The sequence below is a fragment of the Argopecten irradians genome, chromosome 4 (assembly GCF_041381155.1).
Source record: "Argopecten irradians isolate NY chromosome 4, Ai_NY, whole genome shotgun sequence".
NCBI lineage: Eukaryota > Metazoa > Mollusca > Bivalvia > Pectinida > Pectinidae > Argopecten > Argopecten irradians.
In genome coordinates, this window is record NC_091137.1 from 26915565 (window position 1) to 26942897 (window position 27333).

The 27333-nt window shown below is 39.8% G+C and overlaps 1 protein-coding gene across 1 annotated transcript in view; it reads right to left on the reverse strand.

Annotated features, from left to right (window-relative positions):
• LOC138322448 (uncharacterized) overlaps nucleotides 1–25625 on the reverse strand; it is a 62487-nt gene extending 36862 nt beyond the window's left edge. Inside the window, exons 1-4 of the mRNA XM_069266476.1 lie at nucleotides 25567–25625; nucleotides 24034–24063; nucleotides 23258–23334; nucleotides 22725–22799 (exon numbers count right to left, since the gene is read on the reverse strand). Coding sequence (XP_069122577.1) covers nucleotides 22725–22799; nucleotides 23258–23334; nucleotides 24034–24063; nucleotides 25567–25600 — 216 coding nt within the window. The 5' untranslated portion in view covers nucleotides 25601–25625. The remainder of the gene's footprint in view (nucleotides 1–22724; nucleotides 22800–23257; nucleotides 23335–24033; nucleotides 24064–25566) is intronic.
• Between the last annotated feature and the right edge of the window lie 1708 nt (nucleotides 25626–27333).

The following is a 27333-nucleotide window of genomic DNA, read 5'->3' on the forward strand; positions in this document are numbered from 1 at the left end:
ATCCAGATTATAAAGATATATATCTAAACGCATCACGGAAACAACCAAAAAAACACGGGTACACAGGAAAAACAAGCTTTTGATCTGGAACACAGCATCACAGCAACACTAAGGGAAGTAAACAGGGACACAGCATCACAGCAAAACAAGTAGGAAACACAGAATCCTAGGAACACAGCATCACAGGAAGGGCGGAATTAAACAGGAAAACACAGAAAATTACAGCAACACGGGAGAGCAACACCAACTCACTGGAGAGCAACACAATCAGGAAGCACAGCTTCACAGGAAACACAGCAACACAGGAACAGCAAACTGGAACAAGAACCACCACCAGGCAACACGATCTCACATGGAACAAAAGGAACACTTATTTGAATCACACCCCCCCCCCCCCCCAATCCTTTTTCATTTTCACAAATCCAAATTCTTAATGTCCTCCAATCTTCCACAAATGGAATTTCTAAGGGGGGCCCGGGGTGGCCCCCCCCCCCCCCCCCCCCCACCCCGGAAGGCCAGGGGGGGGGGGTTCTATGTGTAGAATCTTTCCTCTAGTAACTCATGTCCATGATAGATACCTGGGATCTTTTGGCGAGGTTTATTTTGAAACACAGCCATTCCTCAGAACAATTTATAATTAAAACGAAAATGGTGGCAGATCTCTGTCAATGTATATAACGATTAGACTTATCGGGATGACAGCGTTGAGTTTCGTTGATGCATCCTAGCAAAAAAGGATTTGGGATCCTGGACAACGTGTTCCTCTGCTAGTCTTTAAATCTGTTCCCCCAATGTTCAGGATAACTGGGTTCTCTTGGGCTCTCTGGACTGACATCGAAAGTAAGGGATCCACACCTTGGGAAGAGCCAACGACAGCGGACCTGACTAGCCTTCCCTCCGTCGCTGGTGTGTCATCGGTTACACTGACTGTCTTCGAAATGGACTGTCATAAACTGGCCGAGTTGAAGGCACTTCTCCGTAGGATGGGAAAAATGAAGAAGAAACGGGATGATGATTGAAGATGATGATGAGGGATGAGGACGAGCAATCCCTCCGGATAATACGTGGTGAAGGGAAATGGAGATCCACGCTCAGTTCGAGTTTCACTCCTACTCCTAGACCTGCTTACCTCTTTGACTATAACCACCGTAGGAGGAAGTTGGGAGGTCAGCTGACTCTGGTGTCCTAGCCCTCAGGTGAGCAGGGAGCATCGCAGCGGCTTCAATCTTCCTTTTCCGGGCACCTTCGATAGGGCTAAAAACTTCCAAAAGCCTGGAAGGCTGCTCCCTCCAGCCCCACTGATCCAGCTTCTTCCTGGCTGGGCGCTACCTCTCAGGTTTTCCTCATCCTGATTCCACACATAAAAATAGGTTACACTGCAGGGCTTCGCATCAGCTCCTTTGTGCGCACAAGGTCTGCCGGGGGAAAATGCTTAGGGCATTTGACACACTCCATCTGAAACCTGAGTGATGAGGATGAGGAAGAGCAATCCTTACCGGATTATAAGTCGGTGAAGGGGACAGGAGACTCCGCCAGTTCGAGTTACTCCTACTCCTAGACCTGCTTACTTCTTTGATACAAACCTTAGGAGAAGGTGGCAGGTCAGCCTAGACTCTTGTCGTCCTAGCCCTCTGGTGGAAGCAGGGACAATCGCAGCGGCTCAATCTTCTTATTCCGGGCACCTTACGGTTAGGCAAAACTTACAAAAGCCTGGATAGGCTGCTCCTTCTCGCCACATATCCAGCCTGCTGCCTGGACTGCGCTACCTCTCATGTTCCCATCATGGATTCACACATAAAAAAAGGTCACCACTGCAGGGCCTTGCATCAGCTCCTTTGTTGCGCACCATTGGACTGCCTGGGAAACTGCTTATGGAATGTGATACACTACCCATCTGATACCTGAGTGTTTCTCTTCAAGATGCACGCTGAATCCCAAACTAGGTTGCTAACATGAGATCTCCACACAACACACACAGGTACTCCAACTGTTCAGAAGAACATCAGGTATAGTTAAAAGTCTACATTTATTCCTACAGCCTTGGATTCCCAAATTAAAATTTTATAATGGTGTCTGCAGATAATTTAATTTAAATGTATTATAAACTAGGTTACTGCTTCATGCAGGAACAATAAATCCAAGATTTAAACCACAATAATTTACATTAAACGTCTTCTGTATTTCTTTAAACCGGTCGTGATGAACCAAAAACAGGTTGTGCCCTAGGCCCCGGCTTATTTATATAAAAAATTATCTCCTACTTAGGGCTTATGACAGGGAAAGGGACCAGTCCAGGCTTACGTTGGAACTTTTGGTTTGATCCCTGGCTGCCATGGTTTAAAGTACCAAACTAATTTCCCCTATTTTGTATTGATTTTCCACTATTCTGTGATCGTAAATCTTCTTCATTACATCCTCGGCCATGATCAGCTTCCGTCGTGCCAAATCATGATTGTCAAGTAGGAGATTTCTATTAAGTTGTTCACATAATCGATACTGGAAAATTATTGTGTTTTTTTGTTTTTTTTTTCTGGGTTTCCCTCAGTAAGATGTCAATGGGGAGTATGTATTCTCCCTGCCAAATATCATCTTGGATCGGTGTTAATCTGTTGTGTGCATGGACAGATGATCGGTAAAGCCTTCATTAGGAGTGGTTATGTAAGAGTCCCAACTCCCTCTGGTCATCAGAAACAAAAGCTGAGATCATACTTGCTCAATGGTCCTGTTAGCTCTTTCGACCCTTTCCATAATATTGTGGTCTCCATTGTGGTAATGTACGTGTTTTCTCGGATCCCTAAAAGTGACATGTCTCCTTGAAAAGTTTGGCCACTCGAAATTAGGACACTTTATCGGTTATGAATCTGCCCACACTTAATGGTACACCAAATACAAGATATAAATCTCTCCACGAGTTTGCTTGCTACAGTTTCCCTGCTTTCTTGATTTCTAACTGGATAGGCTTCGACCCATTTTTTGAAAAAATAATCACCAACAACAATTAAGTACAGGTTCCCTTTTTTTGATTAGGTAAACGGCCCCCACGTTATCAATAGCAATACGTTCAATAGGTACAACAACATTGCTTTACTGCTTCATAGGTGCTCGTGGTCTTTTCTTTAGGCATTTTTCTGGAGGCACAAATATCGCAAGTAGAACACCAATTTTCCACAAAATTTGGACAAATGTGGGGGCAAAAGTATCTTCCTTGACCTTTGCAAGTGTTTTCTTAATCACCGAGTTGGTCACCTCCTGTTGGACAATCATGTAACTGCTCCAAAAACAGAAGTTGTCCTTAAAGGTGCTGGTATAATTTTAAGAAGGCCTTTTACTGTCATTTTGCCATCCATACACTTTCTATCCTTCTAAACAAAATGTCATTATGTAATGCAATAAGGACCCCAGCGGTACCAGTAAATACTTAACAACTTCTCCATATTTCGATACATCTGCCCACCGAGGTTTTAGTTCCAGACAGCTTCCAATGTGTATAACCTATGTCTAGTATTTCGTCTTCGCCTCTGTAGTGTTTTTAATTGCTTCCACTCTAGTCAACATTCCTATGATTACGTCTGTCATTTTTTATATGATTCACTATTCCATGCTCTTTATTTTTAGTTTGTTTTTTCTCAGACAAGACTGGTTGGACACGGCTTCATCTTCACCTTCGGAGACTCCCTTATGATCTTCATCGCCCTGCAAGAGTTTCACCGGAGGATCTGATTGGTGTGGTTTCATCTTTACCTTTGTTTTTGGGCACCATTGTGAAGTTCCACACTCTCGATTGACCCGTCTTCAGAGGTATCTACCAAAGGACTGCTCCTGATTTGGCGGTCTAAAGAATTCGGGTATCGACATTCGCATTTCAGCTATTTACTCTCAGCAAAATCGCCTCAACATTAATTTCAACTCCTTCAGAATTTCTCTTCAGTGTTAGCGCCTGCTCAGCTACAACACCAAATTTTTTACACCGGAAACTTTTCCTCAAAACTCACACCACCATAACTCACTGAAGTACAATCTACATTAGGGATTGTAATAGTCCCATATTTCTATCCGAAATATGTTTATTCACGAGAAAGTCATTGTCAATATTGTTTTGAGTTAAATTACATCCGTTTATCTTCTTGAGGAACCATTGCCATATCCTTCAATGTAATGGTTGCCCCCTCATTGGTCTTTTTTCCTCGCCTTTCTTTTTCAGCCCCCTCCCTGTTCACATCATAAGTACAATCCTTTTTCCTCGCAAAGGGTCTTCGAGACACATGCATCTTGCATTTGAGTGAATTCTCCCACGCTCTATGTTCATATTATAAAATCATATAAGCAGCTAAGGTCTCCAGCCATTGTGCAATTTGCCCTTCTGGTTTCTTAAAGGTTCAGTAACCACCTCACAATGCTCCATGATCACTTCTGACAAGAATGGGAAAACAGATCCCATAAAGGTAATGGTGAAAATGTTTAATAGCTTTCAATATTAACCGCAGCCAAAAGCTCTTCTCCTAGTAAACACCAGTATTGTCTCTCGGCTTTTTGAGAAACACTTAAACTGAAGTATACCAATCTCCTTCTTGACTCCATCTTGTACTTGGTGCGAAGAACACCGCCCAATGCCTGTAAGCACTATGGCATCAGTATCAATTATAATAAACCCTCTCTGTTGTGGATATGTCAGATCTGGAGACGTTGGCATTCGGTCCTTTAAAAGTCCTCGAACGCCTTCTGGCAACTCATTCGTTCAGCAACAAATTTGTGGGTTTTTCTCTGTCAAGCGATATAGAGGTTTTGCTTTACTGGCAAATATGGTATACAAATTTCCTGTAGTATGAGCATAAACCTAAAAAGCTTCTCACCTCCTTCACGTTTCTTGGGAGTAGGCCAGGTTTCCCACCGACTTAATACTTTCCTGGATCGTAGACTACACCATGTTTATTAACAATATCTGTCCAAAAAAAAACGAGTTCTGTTCTTGTAAGAGATACAAATTTTCTGGGACTCAATTTCAAATTTGCAATATCTCCAATCTCTGTAAAACTTCACTAAGATTATCAAGGTGATCCTCATAAGTCTTGGAAAATAAAAAAACATTATGTCATCAAGGTTTACATAGGACACAATTTCCAAGTCAAACCCCTAGTAATACTACTTTCCATAAGCCTCTCAAATGTGCTCCGGACTATTACACAGTCCAAAAGCCATAACAGTATACTGCCAAAGATCAACTGCCAATTAGAGAAAGCTGTTTACTCTCTATCTTCTTCAGCTAGTCCAACATTGCCACATAAATCCAGACTTCAAATTAGTGTGCTAAACCACTCTGGTTGACAGTGCATCTAGGGTGTCAATCAATAACGCTGGAAGTGGCTTTGAATCTTTTAATTGTGACCTGGTTCAGCTTCCTAAAATCACAGCAATAAACCTAATTCCATCACCCTTAGGTACCATATTAACTATAGGCGAAACACCATGACTTTCAGAATGTTCAATAACACCCTTTATCTGCCCTTTCTTTTATTTCAGCCTCTGCCTGTAAGCGCTTCGCTAAATGGTATTATGTATGGATGTTGTTTTACAGGTTTTTGCCCCATCGGTTGCTCTTTTTTCCATGGTTCTACAAGGTTAGTTCTACCAATATCACCGGAACCCTTTGAGAAAAATATTCTTGGTATTTGATCAAAATGTCCTTCAAACCTTGTCTCTGTTTGTAGGATAAATTCTTTGAGCTCCTTTCATAAAGAATCTGCTAATATGTTCTGGTAACTCCGTCTTCCCTGTTAAACCTGGCACACTTTGACTGCATGCCTCCTCTCGTCAGGAATATTTACAGGTTCATAGGTACGCTGTTTACAGTTGTCCTTGTGAATTAGTACAAGATTCAGTCCCTACATTTGCGTATTTCTAAGAGGTACGATGCCATTCTTAGGATCTACTACTGCTCTGCCAACCAGACAAACCACTGTTTTTGCCTATGAATTGGGTCACAGGTTCTATATTTCCTGTTCCCTTTGCTACTCCATCTATTGGAACACCAGCTACAATCATTTCAGTTCTCGGTGGAATCACCACCTCCTCCAGTATTGTCACCCTACCAGCAACTTGGGGTAATACTCCTTAAATTCATGCAAAAAAGGTACACTTCTCGCCTCTCACTAGTAGTAAGTACTAAAAACATAATGTCACACTCTGCCATGGACAAAAAAATCTACTCCTAATATACCATCACCGCTGAATATCAAGCAATGTATACTTCATGTTGAAAGGTGTGTGATCCCATACGGAAATTTTAACCTTTGCCTTTCCTAAGAAAAGATGCCTTTTCTCCGGTTACTGTCAACATTGTTTGTTTGACAGGTTGTATCTCTGGTTGTAAAAATTCTGGCCAGCTTTTCGCACAAGACTGCTCCTAAGTATGGTTACACTTGACCCTGTATCTACCAGCATAGTCACCGGAATACTTTGTACCAAAGCTCTGACAAAATAACCTTTCAGCCAATTTGCAGAATTCACCTGAATTAGATCTCTAAACTTTTTGTTGAGCCCTTGTGTTGTCTACTGCCGAGTTGTGGCCCTTGAACTCGGTCCAACTCCGTTTCCTGATCCGTGTTGTCTCTGATTATCTCTCCCTGTTGTCATTGGAGAATGCAGCATTAGAGTTGTAATTATTCTGCACCCTTTGATACATATTTCTGTTTTTGTTGTGGTTCTGCTATCAAAATTGTTTGCTCTTTTGCTCCTCTCCCTCTCTATACTTTCCAATCACTCAGCTCAGTTTTACCCTTCCACCTTAGTTTCTTTCACCGTCTTCTGACTCCTCTCTAATTTTGTTTCTATCTCCCTCAAATTCAACCCTTCTACTAACCTGTTTAGGACCTCTGTTTGTCTGCCAATTGATGTGTTTCGAAACGGACGGGCTAAATTCTCTGCTTCATCTAGATCCCTAGGGTACATATTTTCTAATATGTTGCCTCATCTCATAATCAGACAGGGCTTGTATGAAGTAATCTAATGCTAATACATCAGTCGACTTTGTTTCCATCTCAGGATAACCTTTCCTTGTCATTCTTTTTAATTGTCTGCGCCAGATTAGCATAGTTTCCTCCTTTCCCCTAACCTTCGTCTGCAACTGGGATCTATAAATTCTCTGCTTATTAACTGACCCGAACTTTTCGACCTAAAGCAGCAAACCACACTGTCAAAATCCTCTCTTATGACGCTCCCCCAAAATAAAAAAAACCATTTAGGTACAGCTGCAGCTCCATCTGTAAGACTGACAGCAAGATAGAGGGACTTTTCATAATAAGTCCAGTTATTTAACTCTGCTACAATCTCGAACTGTAGATATATAATCCTCCCAATTCACCTTTTCCACTATATGGTGAAGGTTTCATCCTAACACCCTTACCATTAGACCTTTCATCTTTATACCTTGGGGAGTCTGTGTATGAAGAATGAGTGTGTGGCCTAAAATCCTGATGTTCTGCTCGATTATTCATTCTGCCTTCACCCCATCCTAACACGTCATTACTGGTCTCTGGTTACGATTTGGTTGGTCCATATCCTGTCTTAAATTTTCCACATCTTTTCTAAATTAACAATTATCTTGCATTTCTCCCCTAAACTCTGTAATGTTATTTCTAAGTTCACCTCTCAACCCAGCCATATTATTCTCCAATCTCTGCATAATTCTAACAATATTATCTTGGATGTTGTTCTCTGCCCTATGCTCATTAAAATTAATCTGCTGTTCATCTGCTACTTCAGTGTATTCTGCATTACTATATTGAGAACCTGCATCATCAACATCTTCATTTACATTGTCAACATCTTGTTCATTCTGTCTGATTGTTACAATATTTGAGTCATCCATTTTGATTTTTTTTAACAAAATTTAAAGTATTGTTATTCCTGAATAGTTACCACCAACACCAGATATTTGATAATGTAAATTTTAAATTTGGGTTTTTTCAGATACAACTTGTTACACAACAGCAATCAGGAACAGTAACTGTGCAACCTGCCACAACTGCATCTCTAAACAGCTAACTCTTCAACTGCTACCAGCAATCTCGGCAACTCCAACCAGCTTAAGTTGCATCTGAATAAGTCTAAATGTGCACAAGGAAAATCCTGCCGACGACGCCCAATGCAATGCCGACCGTCAGGTAACCCCCGACATATAAAAGTCTAGTCGTCAGACTGAGCATCTTTCCTGACGGTGAATTGTATAAAAGGTTTATGAACCCTTTCTCAGGTTCGTCTGGGGATGGCTTGTGGCAACAATTCAAGAATGAACTCAGCAAATTAAATACATACATGAGGATATATTTAGGACATCAAAGAACATAGACAAATCAGACTATCTCACAAAGTTAACAAGCGTAAGGTGACACAAAAGAGTTGCCTCCCCTTTGACAATAAATGAAAGAAAAGATTGTGACGCAGTTTTTTTTTGTTGTTATTTTTACATTGTTAAGTTATAGTTAAATTTCTTGCTACATTATGTAGTTAAATATTTAGCCCCTAGTTCATTGCTTCTTAAAAATTATGTTTGTTGACATTTACTCCTAATCTTTCTCCTATTACTCCCCTAGTTCTCCTACTACTCCTATATCTCCTAATAACTCCTAGTTCTCCTAATTTCTCCTACATTTCCTACTTTTCACCTATAACTATATTTACTGACTCCTAAACTATCCTAAACCCTAACTGAAATAAAGTACTTAGTACATGTATCTGGAACACACCTGCTCTCCTTCTTTTGACATTCTGGTTCTCTGCTCTACTTAAAACTACTGCTTTGCTCTGCTCCGCTCAGCTTTCCGCATGTGAGGTCAAAACGACACTGAAACCTTGAATCTTCCCGGCTCTCAACTTATGTCTAGTTTGAACCAATCAAAAGGCTAGAAAATTCTAGCACGAGAGATATCCCGCGCTCCAACTATAATCATGTCTGGATAACACCCGAGACGTCCGTAGTATAAAGTGAAGTCTAAAAACTCTAGAGAAGTTCCGAAAAAGATAAACACTGATGGCCGCCTGTCAAGACGTACCGTGACTACGGTGACAAACTAATGTCTCTAATGACTTATAAAACACCTTACTTCGAGATTAAATGGAATAGACATATCAGGTATACTATCATCTTGCGATGTTTTAACATTTTTCATCGTTGTTTAATGAGTTTTATTGAAATTTTTTCGACAACATTCGTAAAACCTATCGTCTGCTCACAACATTCAATACAAACATACGATGTCATAATGCATTATGTATTGTCAATTTACATGGTTCACACCATCAATATGCACTCATATTTCGATATTATACATTTATAATGATATGTTCTCTCCATAATTACCATTTGCAAACTATTTTCTCGAACAAAATCAGAACATATCCAACCATAATCACCGTAACATTGTTACACAGTTGAACACAACGTTATCTAAATCGACATGTAACCATGTACATGCTTGTTACACAAAATTATACCTAAATTTCTTGTACAGATAGTGTGATCCTAACCCGCATAACACTAATAAAAGTATACCTCAACGAACTAGTTTGTTTTCCGAAATCTTAGCATTTTAATGTACTTTTAGAATAAATTGTCCCTTTAAACTGAAACTAAGTTTTTCATTTGGGTCGACTTGTGATTCTTCAATTTATTTCATATAGATCAATTGGATTTTCAAAATTATACTATATTTTACCGATTAGACTTAAAATTATAGATCTCTCTCATTATGCCATAACTGTGCGAAAATTTTGATTATGCTATTTTTTTTAGAAAAAATAATCATATTGAAAACCATAAGGTTTGAATGAATTAAGCTGTGAAAATCAAATCAAATGGCTTCAGATGTCTTATAAATGGCTTTTTCGTATATTGATGGTACGGATGTATATACGTTGGGATTCGGATAGCGACGTTACAAAAGTATAACGTAACATCAGGGACGATCCACGTTAAGCCCAATATAAAACATGAATAACGTACTTCAGTTAAAGAGCAAATCTTTGATAGGTCGCAATTTTCTGGATGTCCCATATTGTCACAGCTATAACATCGGACTGCCTTCGTTTGGGTCATCTTCATTGGTTCGTGTCAACTGGAAAGCAAAATCGGTTTGCTGTTGTATATTGCTATTTATAGAACAAAACAGAACGAATAAGTCCCAATATACCGTATAGTCGGAAATTTCGCGGGCCAAAAGTCTAATTGCACCTGCTTACCCTATTGCATCTTATCTTTTCTAATTTACGTTCTTCTTCTTAACGCCTACCTTGACAACACCTCACTTTTAGTCTTCGGTTAAGTGCTCGCCGCTCTGAGGAAGGCTATGGGTTCTGTCCCCTGGCCAAGCCACCCCAAAGTCTATAAAAGTTGTAGTTTCTGCTCCTGCTTAACGCGTCATAATTAAGGGAGTTGGGAGACTGGTTCGCCCGTTGTCTGTATAATGTGACCGGTGAGTTGTGTTTGCTTGGTGTCTTCGGCTGCATGCGTCAGTGATACAGCACTATCAAAAGAGACAAGGGTTCCACTATAGGAGATTTCAGAAAGATGGCGATGACGTCACACAAAGGTACATTCCGGGCGCTCAAAGGTACAACTCCGTATATGTACACATGAACATAGTGGGAGCACAGACGCTTGCGATGTTTGGTTACATTTTATTGTAATAAATAGTACGACAATCCGAGAACTATTGCGTTATTTTTGATTTTAAAAAGTGTAAATAAAACAATATTAAGCAATAATATTTAGATATAAACATCTGGTATTCATACATTTTACTCCCATTTTCGACCGCCACGAGAGAAAAAACACGGTCACCATTAGCACCTGCTTATAACCCATTGAGAGATTATTACAAAATTGACAGAAACTACAAATTAAATTCCAAGTTTCCCAAAAATATTATACTGACATTTTAATAAGCGATTTCTGTTTGCTAAGTCTAACTTGGTAAAACACCTTACGATTGTGATTATGACCAAATTAAAATTTGCCTCCGTAGATTATCCAAAGGGCACGGCAGCCATTACTTCTTTCTGTACTCAGTCGTGATCCCGTAAAAAAATTTTTCGTCATTTTTCAGAGTCACAAAATTTATGTATTCTTAATACCTTTTTCGTCAGAAATATTGGAAGTTATGTTTATGACATTCAAATGAGTCATTTAAATAGTTACTTTTTATTAATTTTTTAAAACAAAACTTCGAGTTAGTTTTTAGGATTCTCGAAGCCGTGCGCAATGTGTCCCTGGTCGGCATTTCCAGTAGTACTACGATCTAGCTATATTCATAAATCTAAATGTAGCCTATGTAGCATATGTTGTATTCAAATTATTTAAAATTAATATCACTTCAATTTGGGACTTCAAATAGCGGTACATGGAATAAAAGTGACTTAAAAATAAAATTAAGCTCTACAGCATGAAATTGAACGACATCACCATTTGTATTTTTTGAGATATTGGCAGCCATTAGGGGGGTGTGTAACGTACACAAAACATCTGCATTTATGTGTACCAGCTTGGTTTATACCATTCCCTTAAAACAAGATTTACAAGGTAAATACACGAAATATATATCTGTCTACCAAGTAACTTTTGAGAGACGTTGTTGGTAATTCCCGTACATATATTATTAATCTCCCAAGCTTCAATCGGCTGAGGCCCCCCGAGGTGATCCTACTAATGCCCTAACTATCGAGCGGCAGTGGTACCATGGCCACGTGGTTCACGAATTTCGTTGTACTTTAATATTAACAGTGGTTTGAATCAGAGTTTTCCATGGAATGAACAGAAGTAATGATACACTGACAATACAATTATCTCACCATACCTTGTTTCACAACTCGGATTTTCTACGCGTGTGAACAAAAAACGGGTAAGTGTGACGGGGCCCCACCGACTTCGGCAAGCTGGGCTTCTACAACTACCATCCTACCACAAATTATATTAAGCAATAAACAATTGTAAACATAAAAGTCTTAATGCCTCAGTATCCTCTTGAAACAATAAAAACCCATTTTTTAATCCAAATTTGCAAATATGTAAAGTTTAAACTTTTGGTCACACGTAATCGCATTGTGTAAGCAGGGATGTTATGTCTCTGTTATATTAGTTTTTATAAGTCGCCCATCTTGTGTTTGTACCTTTGTGAGTGACCCGGAAAGTAATCTCTTCTCTTTCTTCCTGTGACGTCCACAGCCCATCCTTTTCTGAAGATCCCCCTATACATACATAGACTCATACTTGAAATATACCGCAGTACCCCGTAAACAAAACACGAACCTCGCCTAACATACACAGCTTACGCCGCATACATGACATAGGCCCGTCCTCGACGTTACTACACTGGCAGATTTGATAGGACGTTAAAATATAATCAAACGAATTGCAAATAGGGGAAAGCAGGCACAATTCTAAAGCCCTAACTGTAGGGCTTATCTATCCCAATTTAAAAAATAATTTTAGCGAGCCATGCAAGAATTGGCCAATATGGGCATTGAAGTATAATTCACGAATATCTGTATCATATTTCATGGATCAAACGTTTGCGACCCAGAGTCGCTAGCCTGCGAAAATCGCGAAAAAAACTATCAACTCCACGAAAATGAACCAGTCTCTGATAGGTATTTTAAGTCCCCTACCCAATACTGTGCGTACAGTTGCTTATTTACACAAGAGATTCGGTGTGCTTCTAAAAAGGAGATGGAAACTAAAGTTTTAAAAATCTTTTATGGATGTGATAGAATCACCTTACGAGATGACTCAACTTACACGGTTTACAATAAAATCTTTTTTTGTACACGGCATTCAGACACAACAATTCCCCAGCCGAGTCATCTCGCTTCTTCCCATAAAATTTTGTTGTGCTCCTTGGAGACATTTTTGTATAATCACACATCTGTAACGATATGTCCAATAAAACTACTAATATCCACATTTAATCGTATATTCGATCATCGACTTCGTGCTTAGCCCAAGTTGGATTTAAATACGATAACTCTCCAGAGAATACCCTTGTGGATCTCACTTCATAAAAGAACGTTGCCGCAACTGAGACTGATATTTGCGCTACATATCTACCACAGTTGCCGCCCTGTCCCATTAAGTAAAATGCAAACATAATCTAAAAGGCTAGTAATCAAATCGGATCCTTTGGATGGAGAAAGCGTGGCTAGGCCTTTGAAAAATTTTGAATGAAGTCAAAAATACAGAAACATTCTAGCATATTGGGTGAGTGTTTGCTTATTACGAAGAGTTCGCGCTCCGGAGCACACGATTTTGTGTTTTCATGCTTACAGTGCTCCAATTCCGTCCACGAGATCGAATGTCTATCTTTGCATAATGTGTTCAACCTTATGTGAAACCAGAAATCCATAATACTTACTGTTCTTTGGAGAGTATTCCAAGCTACTCCTCATCTAAGCTGACTTCTTAAACATTCAATAATTGACTTAATAGTACATAAACATGCTGACTTAGTCGACAGCACATGGACATGCCCTCACCCAGCAGCCCAATTGGCACTGCCATCACACTCGGGCAAGTTTTGTCAGAGACCTGCCAAAACCGCTGCGTTTTTTTTTTTCATTGTTCGAAGTACTGAACCTAGCAGCATCCAATCAGAATTTGAAATTATTGACTTTGAAAGTCTGAGCATCCGCCTTATGCGGGTGTCAGTGGAAAGTAATCGCTCCCTGAATAAACAATTTAGCTAGCCGAAGGTGATGTGTCTTTCCAGTGATTATAAAAACAGTCCCAAACAGGATGACTAATTAAATGCCACGACCTATGCAGTAAATACAAGCAGCGCCTATGTTGATATGAGAAAAGCACAAGCCAAAATCTACTATGCGACAGAACAATCATCGTGAAACTTAAACGAAAATTCTATACTCTAATGGAATAGAAATGACATGAATAATGGTAAATATAAGCGAAAATAAAAAAGATAGATCTTAGGGCTGTGAGACCAAACGCAACATAAAGAGATATTACCATTGACGACATGAGTGATGATCAAAACTCAAACGAATAATTTTAAAGCATCAGTTATTACAGAATAATGATAGATATACCAGGTATTTAATATTTGCCCAACAACGAAAGAATACTACAACCATTACCATGTCGGACTTAAAAACTAGCGGAGGCTTTGCAGGTAGTTTGCTTGATAATCAAATGCTACTTAATGTATGATATATATCTTTACTCTTCTTCCAAAATGACTTTTTTCCTCACAACCTCTCCCTTAACACCCTCTCACATTTTGCCGCTCGCCCCTATGCGGAAAGCTTTGGGTTCTGTCCCCTGATATAATTAGAGCAGGACGACTCATTGTCTGTATAACATGATCGGATAGTAGTGTTTGATCGGTGTTATCGGTGGCATACTTCAGTAAGTTCGAACAATAAAACCGGCATGATTTCCAATACACAAGGCTTATACAACATTAATATAATATAGGATCACAAGAAGGAACGCCGGATACCTGGAAAAAAAACCATCGGCCTACAGCCAGAACCTAACAACTGCCCCACATGGAATTTGAACTTCCACGATAACTCTTAGATATATATATCTTACTAAGGTATATTAAGTTCTAGCTTAATAACATTCGCTGTAAAATCAATAACATTGCTCAAAATGTATAATCGGAATATTATCATAATAACATGTTACAGAAGCCAAGAAACTGTACTAAATATAATATTTGGAACATTACAGTATTTTATAGTGGTAAATATATGTATATGACGATTAAGATTTTTAAAAAAATGAATATGAATATCATATGTAAATGCTCTTTGTACGCATATGAAATCTCTTCAAAAATCAAACAAACAAAAAAGAAAAAAAAACAAATACAATTTTATAGTCAGGTTCATCTAATATAAAGGTTAACTTACAACTCTTTTCCATAATTTAAAGAATCCATTAGCAATTACCGAAAGAACAGTATGTACCACTGTACTAACATCTGACGTTAGATTGTTTTGATTGACTTCTAAGGTTAATTTCCTATTAAGAGCCATGATCATTTAGGGACGGTATCCAATATCTCGCTAAAGGTAAGGTATATGTGGGCTGGGACGAAATGATGTCATTTCGCTATAGCTAAAGGTATATGTGGGCTGGGACGAAATGATGTCATTTCGCTATAGCTAAAGGTATATGTGGGCTGGGACGAAATGATGTCATTTCGCTATCGCTAAAGGTATATGTGGGCTGGGACGAAATGATGTCATCTCGCTATAGCTTAAAGGTATATGTGGGCTGGGACGAAATGATGTCATCTCGCTATAGTAAAGGTATATGTGGGCTGGGACGAAATGATGTCATTTCGCTATAGCTAAGGTATATGTGGGCTGGGACGAAATGATGTCATCTCGCTAAAGCTAAAGGTATATGTGGGCTGGGACGAAATGATGTCATTTCGCTATAGCTAAAGGTATATGTGGGCTGGGACGAAATGATGTCATTTCGCTAAAGGTAAGGTATATGTGGGCTGGGACAAAATGATGTCATTTCGCTATAGCTAAAGGTATATGTGGGCTGGGACGAAATGATGTCATCTCGCTAAAGGTATATGTGGGCTGGGACGAAATGATGTCATTTCTCGCTAAAGGTATATGTGGGCTGGGACGAAATGATGTCATTTCGCTATAGCTAAAGGTATATGTGGGCTGGGACGAAATGATGTCATCTCGCTAAGCTAAAGGTATATGTGGGCTGGGACGAAATGATGTCATTCGCTATGTGGGCTAAAGGTATATGTGGGCTGGGACGAAATGATGTCATTTCGCTATAGCTAAAGGTATATGTGGGCTGGGACAAAATGATGTCATCTCGCTAAAGGTATAGGTATATGTGGGCTGGGACAAAATGATGTCATTTCGCTATTGCTAAAGGTATATGTGGGCTGGGACGAAATGATGTCATCTCGCTATAGCTAAAGGTATATGTGGGCTGGGATGAAATGATGTCATTTCGCTATAGCTAAAGGTATATGTGGGCTGGGACAAAATGATGTCATCTCGCTAAAGGTATAGGTATATGTGGGCTGGGACGAAATGATGTCATCTCGCTATTAGCTAAAGGTATATGTGGGCTGGGACGAAAATGATGTCATTTCGCTATGCTAAAGGTATATGTGGGCTGGGAGAAATGATGTCATCTCGCTAAAGGTATAGCTATATGTGGGCTGGGACAAAATGATGTCATCTCGCTATTGCTAAAGGTATATGTGGGCTGGGACGAAATGATGTCATTTCGCTATAGCTAAAGGTATATGTGGGCTGGGACGAAATGATGTCATCTCGCTATAGCTAAAGGTATATGTGGGCTGGGACAAATGACTGTAATGATGTCATCTCGCTATAGCTAAAGGTATATGTGGGCTGGGAGAAATGATGTCATATCGCTATAGCTAAAGGTATATGTGGGCTGGGACGAAATGATGTCATCTCGCTATAGCTAAAGGTATATGTGGGCTGGGACGAAATGATGTCATCTCGCTATAGCTAAAGGTATATGTGGGCTGGGACAAAATGATGTCATCTCGCTAAAGGTATAGGTATATGTGGGCTGGGACGAAATGATGTCATCTCGCTATAGCTAAAGGTATATGTGGGCTGGGACGAAAATGATGTCATATGTGGGCTGGCTATTCGCTAAAGGTATATATGTGGGCTGGGATGAAATGATGTCATTTCGCTATAGCTAAAGGTATATGTGGGCTGGGACGAAATGATGTCATCTCGCTATAGCTAAAGGTATATGTGGGCTGGGACGAAATGATGTCATTTCGCTATAGCTAAAGGTATATGTGGGCTGGGACGAAATGATGTCATCTCGCTATAACTAAAGGTATATGTGGGCTGGGACGAAATGATGTCATCTCGCTATAGCTAAAGGTATATGTGGGCTGGGACGAAATGATGTCATTTCGCTTGCTAAAGGTATATGTGGGCTGGGATGAAATGATGTCATTTCGCTATAGCTAAAGGTATATGTGGGCTGGGATGAAATGATGTCATCTCGCTATAGCTAAAGGTATATGTGGGCTGGGACAAAATGATGTCATCTCGCTAAAGGTATAGGTATATGTGGGCTGGGACGGAATGATGTCATCTCGCTATAGCTAAAGGTATATGTGGGCTGGGACAAAATGATGTCATCTCGCTAAAGGTATAGGTATATGTGGGCTGGGACGAAATGATGTCATTTCGCTATAGCTAAAGGTATATGTGGGCTGGGACGAAATGATGTCATTTCGCTATAGCTAAAGGTATATGTGGGCTGGGACGAAATGATGTCATCTCGCTATAGCTAAAGGTATATGTGGGCTGGGACGAAATGATGTCATCTCGCTATAGCTAAAGGTATATGTGGGCTGGGACGAAATGATGTCATCTCGCTATAGCTAAAGGTATATGTGGGCTGGGACGAAATGATGTCATCTCGCTATAGTAAAGGTATATGTGGGCTGGGACGAATGATGTCATCTCGCTATAGTAAAGGTATATGTGGGCTGGGACGAAATGATGTCATCTCGCTAAGTAAAGGTATATGTGGGCTGGGACGAAATGATGTCATTTCGCTATAACTAAAGGTATATGTGGGCTGGGACGAAATGATGTCATCTCGCTATAGCTAAAGGTATATGTGGGCTGGGACGGAATGATGTCATCTCGCTATTGCTAAAGGTATATGTGGGCTGGGATGAAATGATGTCATCTCGCTATAGCTAAAGGTATATGTGGGCTGGGATGAAATGATGTCATCTCGCTATAGCTAAAGGTATATGTGGGCTGGGACAAAATGATGTCATCTCGCTATAGCTAAAGGTATATGTGGGCTGGGACGGAAATGATGTCATCTCGCTATAGCTAAAGGTATATGTGGGCTGGGACGAAATGATGTCATCTCGCTATAGCTAAAGGTATATGTGGGCTGGGATGAAATGATGTCATATCGCTATAGCTAAAGGTATATGTGGGCTGGGACGAAATGATGTCATCTCGCTATGACTAAAGGTATATGTGGGCTGGGACGAAATGATGTCATCTCGCTATAGCTAAAGGTATATGTGGGCTGGGACGAAATGATGTCATCTCGCTATAGCTAAAGGTATATGTGGGCTGGGACGGAATGATGTCATCTCGCTATAGCTAAAGGTATATGTGGGCTGGGTTCCAAATGATGTCATCTCGCTATAGCTAAAGGTATATGTGGGCTGGGACGAAATGATGTCATTTCGCTATAGCTAAAGGTATATGTGGGCTGGGACGAAATGATGTCATCTCGCTATAGCTAAAGGTATATGTGGGCTGGGACGGAATGATGTCATCTCGCTATAGCTAAAGGTATATGTGGGCTGGGACGAAATGATGTCATCTCGCTATAGCTATAGGTATATGTGGGCTGGGACGAAATGATGTCATCTCGCTATAGCTAAAGGTATATGTGGGCTGGGATGAAATGATGTCATATCGCTATAGCTAAAGGTATATGTGGGCTGGGATGAAATGATGTCATATCGCTATAGCTAAAGGTATATGTGGGCTGGGATGAAATGATGTCATCTCGCTATAGCTAAAGGTATATGTGGGCTGGGACGGAATGATGTCATCTCGCTATAGCTAAAGGTATATGTGGGCTGGGACGAAATGATGTCATTTCGCTATAGCTAAAGGTATATGTGGGCTGGGACGAAATGATGTCATTTCGCTATAGCTAAAGGTATATGTGGGCTGGGACGAAATGATGTCATCTCGCTAAAGGTATATGTGGGCTGGGACGAAATGATGTCATCTCGCTATAGCTAAAGGTATATGTGGGCTGGGACGAAATGATGTCATCTCGCTATAGCTAAAGGTATATGTGGGCTGGGACGAAATGATGTCATCTCGCTATAGCTAAAGGTATATGTGGGCTGGGACGAAATGATGTCATCTCGCTATAGCTAAAGGTATATGTGGGCTGGGACGAAATGATGTCATCTCGCTATGCTAAAGGTATATGTGGGCTGGGACGAAATGATGTCATCTCGCTATAGCTAAAGGTATATGTGGGCTGGGACGAAATGATGTCATCTCGCTATAGCTAAAGGTATATGTGGGCTGGGACGGAATGATGTCATCTCGCTATAGCTAAAGGTATATGTGGGCTGGGACGAAATGATGTCATCTCGCTATAGCTAAAGGTATATGTGGGCTGGGACGAAATGATGTCATCTCGCTATAGCTAAAGGTATATGTGGGCTGGGACGAAATGATGTCATCTCGCTATAGCTAAAGGTATATGTGGGCTGGGACGAAATGATGTCATCTCGCTATAGCTAAAGGTATATGTGGGCTGGGACGAAATGATGTCATTTCGCTATAGCTAAAGGTATATGTGGGCTGGGACGAAATGATGTCATCTCGCTATAGCTAAAGGTATATGTGGGCTGGGACGAAATGATGTCATCTCGCTATAGCTAAAGGTATATGTGGGCTGGGATGAAATGATGTCATCTCGCTATAGCTAAAGGTATATGTGGGCTGGGACGAAATGATGTCATCTCGCTATAGCTAAAGGTATATGTGGGCTGGGATGAAATGATGTCATCTCGCTATAGCTAAAGGTATATGTGGGCTGGGACGAAATGATGTCATCTCGCTATAGCTAAAGGTATATGTGGGCTGGGACGAAATGATGTCATCTCGCTATAGCTAAAGGTATATGTGGGCTGGGACGAAATGATGTCATCTCGCTATAGCTAAAGGTATATGTGGGCTGGGACGAAATGATGTCATCTCGCTATAGCTAAAGGTATATGTGGGCTGGGACGAAATGATGTCATCACGCTATGGCTAAAGGTATATGTGGGCTGGGACGAAATGATGTCATCTCGCTATAGCTAAAGGTATATGTGGGCTGGGACGAAATGATGTCATCTCGCTATAGCTAAAGGTATATGTGGGCTGGGACGGAATGATGTCATCTCGCTAAGGCTAAAGGTATATGTGGGCTGGGACGAAATGATGTCATCACGCTATAGCTAAAGGTATATGTGGGCTGGGACGAAATGATGTCATCTCGCTATAGCTAAAGGTATATGTGGGCTGGGACGAAATGATGTCATCTCGCTATAGCTAAAGGTATATGTGGGCTGGGACGAAATGATGTCATCTCGCTATAGCTAAAGGTATATGTGGGCTGGGACGAAATGATGTCATCTCGCTATAGCTAAAGGTATATGTGGGCTGGGACGAAATGATGTCATCACGCTATAGCTAAAGGTATATGTGGGCTGGGACGAAATGATGTCATCTCGCTATAGCTAAAGGTATATGTGGGCTGGGATGAAATGATGTCATCTCGCTATAGCTAAAGGTATATGTGGGCTGGGACGAAATGATGTCATCTCGCTATAGCTAAAGGTATATGTGGGCTGGGACGAAATGATGTCATCTCGCTAAAGGTATAGGTATATGTGGGCTGGGATGAAATGATGTCATATCGCTATAGCTAAAGGTATATGTGGGCTGGGATGAAATGATGTCATATCGCTATAGCTAAAGGTATATGTGGGCTGGGATGAAATGATGTCATCTCGCTATAGCTAAAGGTATATGTGGGCTGGGATGAAATGATGTCATCTCGCTAAAGGTATATGTGGGCTGGGATAAAATGATGTCATCTCGCTATAGCTAAAGGTATATGTGGGCTGGGATGAAATGATGTCATCTCGCTATAGCTAAAGGTATATGTGGGCTGGGACTGAATGATGTCATCTCGCTAAATGTATATGTGGGCTGGGACAAAATGATGTCATCTCGCTATAGCTAAAGGTATATGTGGGCTGGGATGAAATGATGTCATCTCGCTATAGCTAAAGGTATATGTGGGCTGGGATGAAATGATGTCATTTCGCTGTAGCTAAAGGTATATGTGGGCTGGGATGAAATGATGTCATCTCGCGTAGCTAAAGGTATATGTGGGCTGGGATGAAATGATGTCATCTTGCTAAAGCTAAAGGTATATGTGGGCTGGGATGAAATGATGTCATTTCGCTATAGCTAAAGGTATATGTGGGCTGGGACGAAATGATGTCATCTCGCTAAAGGTATATGTGGGCTGGGATGAAATGATGTCATCTCGCTATAGCTAAAGGTATATGTGGGCTGGGACGAAATGATGTCATCTCGCTAAAGGTATATGTGGGCTGGGATGAAATGATGTCATCTCGCTATAGCTAAAGGTATATGTGGGCTGGGATGAAATGATGTCATCTCGCTATAGCTAAAGGTATATGTGGGCTGGGATGAAATGATGTCATCTCGCTATAGCTAAAGGTATATGTGGGCTGGGACGAAATGATGTCATCTCGCTATAGCTAAAGGTATATGTGGGCTGGGATGAAATGATGTCATATCGCTATAGCTAAAGGTATATGTGGGCTGGGATGAAATGATGTCATCTCGCTATAGCTAAAGGTATATGTGGGCTGGGATGAAATGATGTCATCTCGCTAAAGCTAAAGGTATATGTGGGCTGGGATAAAATGATGTCATCTCGCTAAAGGTATATGTGGGCTGGGATGAAATGATGTCATCTCGCTATAGCTAAAGGTATATGTGGGCTGGGATGAAATGATGTTATCTCGCTATAGCTAAAGGTATATGTGGGCTGGGACAAAATGATGTCATCTCGCTATAGCTAAAGGTATATGTGGGCTGGGACGAAATGATGTCATTTCGCTATAGCTAAATGTATATGTGGGCTGGGATGAAATGATGTCATTTCGCTATAGCTAAATGTATATGTGGGCTGGGATGAAATGATGTCATCTCGCTAAAGGTATATGTGAGCTGGGATGAAATGATGTCATCTCGCTATAGCTAAAGGTATATGTGGGCTGGGATGAAATGATGTCATTTCGCTATAGCTAAATGTATATGTGGGCTGGGATGAAATGATGTCATCTCGCTAAAGGTATATGTGGGCTGGGATGAAATGATGTCATCTCGCTATAGCTAAAGGTATATGTGGGCTGGGACAAAATGATGTCATCTCGCTAAAGGTATATGTGGGCTGGGACGGAATGATGTCATCACGCTATGGCTAAAGGTATATGTGGGCTGGGATGAAATGATGTCATCTCGCTATAGCTAAAGGTATATGTGGGCTGGGATGAAATGATGTCATCTCGCTATAGCTAAAGGTATAGGTGGGCTGGGACGAAATGATTTCATCTTGTTATAGGTAAAGGTATTCGTGGGCTGGTTCCAAATGATGTCATCTCGCTAAAGGTATTCGTGGGCTGGGACGAAATGATGTCATTTCGCTATAGCTAAAGGTATAGGTGGGCTGGGACGGAATGATGTCATCTCGCTATAGCTAAAGGTATATGTGGGCTGAGACGAAATGAATTTCTTAGTTGATGTAGCTAGGTGGAGAAAATGCATTTGAACTGAGTATAAATGTCACCCAAACGTGACCTTAAATTGGATGTTGTCAGATCCTCTAAAAAACTGAGTGATACCAAAGATCTGCATTTTAATCAGATTAAGTATACTGCAATACATAAAAATCACATGGCCGGCTTTATCCGAATTATTAGTCTCAATAACGTGAAGAACTGAAAAGATAAGAGTATGACGATTGTCATGCCCACAACGATACACATGCATAGAATAAAAATGCATTCTTTGTGTCTCACCAGCCTTTGTCTGCATCCCCCTCTGTAGAGCATCCTTGCGTCTAATCTTCTGACATATCGTTCTAAGTAACACACCTTTAATACAGAACGTATTTCGACAAATCAATCATAAGCCTTATTTATCTGTAACACCGATTATAAGATATCCACAAATTTCGTAGACAACGGAAAATGAACTTATAGTCCAGTTGCATAATTTGAATTGAGTTTTGAAGCAGGAGATTTTAAATACAAATATATCACAAAATTTGCTTGGATATGTGATAAAACGACTGTATCAGACATAATGTGAATCTTGAATTGATAACGAAAAATGCTTAATAACATAACAACAAGCATATTATAAGACGATGCACCATAAATATGTAATGAGAATTTGAGCCCATCCAACAATTGAGGTATATAAGTAAAGAACAAATAATGATACGAGATACTATCACTTGAACAGACGTAAAACTGAGTGAAAATACTATATCAATGTATGCGATGAATAAATACTACTGTAAGTATATTATCACATATGCGGTACATACAGTGTTCGGTTCACACTCTCTCAACTCTGTGCACTGATCCGGTGCCTCAGCTTCGTCACAGGAAAAACATATTAAACCTATAGGATGAATATCAATGTTAATATGGCAATACGCGAAGATATTAGGAATAAGTGTTGAACAGTCCAAAGAAAACATCCTATTGATCTCTAATTATTGCCCAGATCAATTATTACCTTCATATATCTGGTTCCATATCAAACTTATCATCAATAGAAAATAGTTTTAACTAATAAGTCTGAATAATACAGGTATTATTAACTCTACACGTGCAGGTGTATGTGTTGTATCTACAAATTATTCAACAATATGTCAATGTTTTGTGTTTTAATTTTTTTCAACTTGCACATCTTGATACTATGAAATTTAAGACAGCTTACTTATTTACAAATTAAATATTCACTGAAATACTGGATAATATCATACTCCAGTACTTTAGTGAAATAAAAATAACAAACTTCAACTATCACAATCCAAAATTGCTGCTTGTCGACCATGTTGTTGGTGGATCGGTCCAAAAATATAATATGCACAACTAAGACCCGTACGTAGAGATCTCGTAGATATTGTTTGAGAAATAGTGGTAAAAAACTTCAGCAACCAAAATCAAGATTCCTATTGGTCATTTTGTTGACGTATCGGTCCAGAAATTCATTTAGAGGAAATTAGTACATGAACAATCATTGAGGCTGACGCTTATATAAATTACTCGTATAAAGATATTGATGATGATTCTGAAGAATATAGAACAACATTACCATTAACTGCGATAAAACAGCTGCAGAAACCTGTGGAAAAAGAAAACACATTAAAGCATGTCCTTACTACCACTAATATCTTGTCTGCAAAAAGATAGCATCAAAGTGAACATCTAGGATAAGAAAGTTATACAGATATCATTAGGGTTTTACTAAGTTCATTCTATTATAAAATGATTTATTTTTCAAACTTTTATTCCAATTTTGATATAAAATGAACCTAATTTTGACATACATATTACATGTATATTGTAAATATGGATGATACCTAAACTTATATGAATGTCAAGGATCGTCACCACTGAGTTTTCCTATGAGTATTTTTTCTGGTATATGTCTGCAGGATAAAAGGCGACTAAATTTAGGATATAATCTTTTCTCATCCTCCTAACTTTATCTTTCATAATGCCTCCCTTGGCACCGGCTAACTTTTGGCCTTGAGTTGAGCGTTCGCCCCTGTGAGGAAGGCTCTGGGTTCTGTCCCCTGGCCGAGACACGCCTATCTGCACCCGCAGAGCGCTAAGCATACAGGGAGTGGGACGACTGATTCGCCCGTTGTCATTATAATGGGACCGGTGGGTCTGTTGCTTGGTGTCTTCGGCGGCATGCTTCAGTAATATAGCACTATAAAAAGGGCATAAGTTCCACTATACAAGACGACACAACATGAATATACCACAGTCTCCCAAAACACGCACCTCGCACAACATACACGCAGCACACCACATACATGGGAGGCCGTTCTTACATGACCATAGCTGTTAATAGGACGTTAATTAATCAAACACAAACAACCAAACAAACTTAATTGTTTGTTTGATAAGTATGACTGTTTGCATACTTGACAAAATTACTTTTTCGTTTATAGAAATTACAGTAACACACTGAACCCATTATTTTTGTATCTTACAGTGTTTCACAATTTTGACATAATCAACGCTTCATACAAAATGCCTTGATGGCTAACTTTTTTTTCTGATGTCTCGTTTCTAATTTATCGTAGCTTTAAAAAAGGTTACTGTTTCTGAAGCAAGCACAAACATCTGATCATGTGGTCAGTGTGTTTAAACTTCGTTTATTCCATTTTGTAAAAGTTATGGAGTAATTTTTTTTCTTTAATAAAATACAACTTTTCATTTTGCATAAATTATTCATCTTTCATATTTGATATACAAAAGTAGACAATTTACTGATGCTATACCCTACTGGTAGTATAAATCCATGATTTGCTCGAGAGCACAAACAGCCACAAGAAACCATACAAGACCTTCTAATCTCACTTGACCTCTGAAAATTACTCAAGAACTCTCATATTCCTGAAGACTTTACGTGATTTTCATTATTTCCCGTTAATGTCTTTTCTTTGCTTATACAGTCAATGAATACAGACTTACATATGCTCTTTGAACGAATTATTTCAAATCAATTATCTCAATTATTTTTAACAAATATTTAATACAAATATTTGGTACAACAGCGTATGTATAAATTAGCTTTGTTACAGAGGTCACAGTTGATGGAGTGTTTACATACCGAAAAGAAGAATAAATGCCTGAAGGCTCTGCATGACTCGCCTTGTTCCTTATAATGAGCTTACAGATATAGGTCGATCGCTGTAGAAAGCGAGTAAATTTAGGATCTTATCTTTTCTTTCTTCCCAACGTCATCTTGACACCACAATACTTTTGACCTTAAGTTAAGCGCTCGCCCCTGTGAGGAAGGCTCTGGGTTCTGTCCCCTGGCCGACAGACCAAAGTCTATAAAAGTGATAGTTTCTGTCTCTATTTAGCGCTCAGGAGTGGGACGACTTGTACACCCGTTGTCAGTGTAATGTGACCGGGTGGGATTTGTTACTTGATGTCATGAACTGCATGCCACAGTGATATAGCACTATCAAAAGCACAAGAGTTACACCATACAAGAAGACACAATACGAATGTACCGTTGTCTCCCAGAACACGCATTTCATACACACAAGACACCACATCCACAGATTGCCGTCCTTAAATGGCCCTAGCTATGTAACGTATTTATAATAAACCAAGCCAAACTGTCAGTGCACTGCACGATATATCGGCATGTCTGTTGCATTAGCTTGATTTCAACACAATGGACCTAATGATCAGGGCATAATTACTGACATGGAAATAATATGCATATTTTAATTTTATCAACATATTGTCCAATAATTCCAACGATATTCATCTCTTTGCATAATCAAGAAAGTGATAACAATATGTAGAATATATGTTGGATTTTCATTTAAAAAAAAAACTTTGTATTAAAACACAGTTGTGATGTCATCTATTGTTGCTTCTCTACTTTAACTCCCGGATTATCGGACGATTATCTGTAACTGTCCTATATACAAATATCGACTTGTTTTCGGGTGGATACGGTGATTTATAAACTGGAGGAAGTGATAATACCCGAGGCCATAGGCCGAGGGTTATATTACTTTCGAGAGTTGATAAATCACCGTATCCACCTGAAAACAGGTAGATATCTGTTTTATTATATGGCATTAACATAATGTAAACCATTTGACTACATGTATATGTGCATGTATTTCCTCTTCATGATATTGAGCAACCCCTCTCCCCGATACTCAATAGTCCTATTGAATAATTTCGAAGAGAAAAAGGAAGATTGATAATATCAATGAAATAGAGAAAACAGCAATACATTTTACGTATTATTTGAAAAATCTGACAAAAAATGTACACACCAATAATTGGCAGGGTCACATTGGTTCCACTAGACCTGTGGCTCCCCATCCTCGATACTCCAGGGCTTCCGATCACTTACGATCTCTACACCCCTGGACTATCTCATAGTAAAACTGGAGGCAACAGAATAGAACAGGTAATTTAGTCATTTGATGTACATCAAAAGAGCCGTATAACGGTACACTGTGGTTGACTGTGTGGCTTTGATGTTTGGCGTCGCTCTCTCTGTAGTCTTCAAAGGAAGTCTTTGCGAGCCTCTGATTGAACAAATGTTTTCCACTGAGCTGCCTTCAATTTCACTATGAGATAGTCCAGGGGTGTAGAGATAGTAAGTGATCGGAAGCCCTGGAGTATCGAGGATGGTGGCTCCCCGACACACCTCGCTGAATGATGACGTCACAATAGATATTTGACATCACGGAAATTCCCTTTACGCTATATTTGGATACGACCTGGACCCATTGGAATCTTATATCAACCTGTGAAGTAATTGTGACGTCATTTTCCCTAACGTCACAATACAAGATTTCTACATTTGGGTACGACCTGTGGGTTTTGGAATCTTATATCA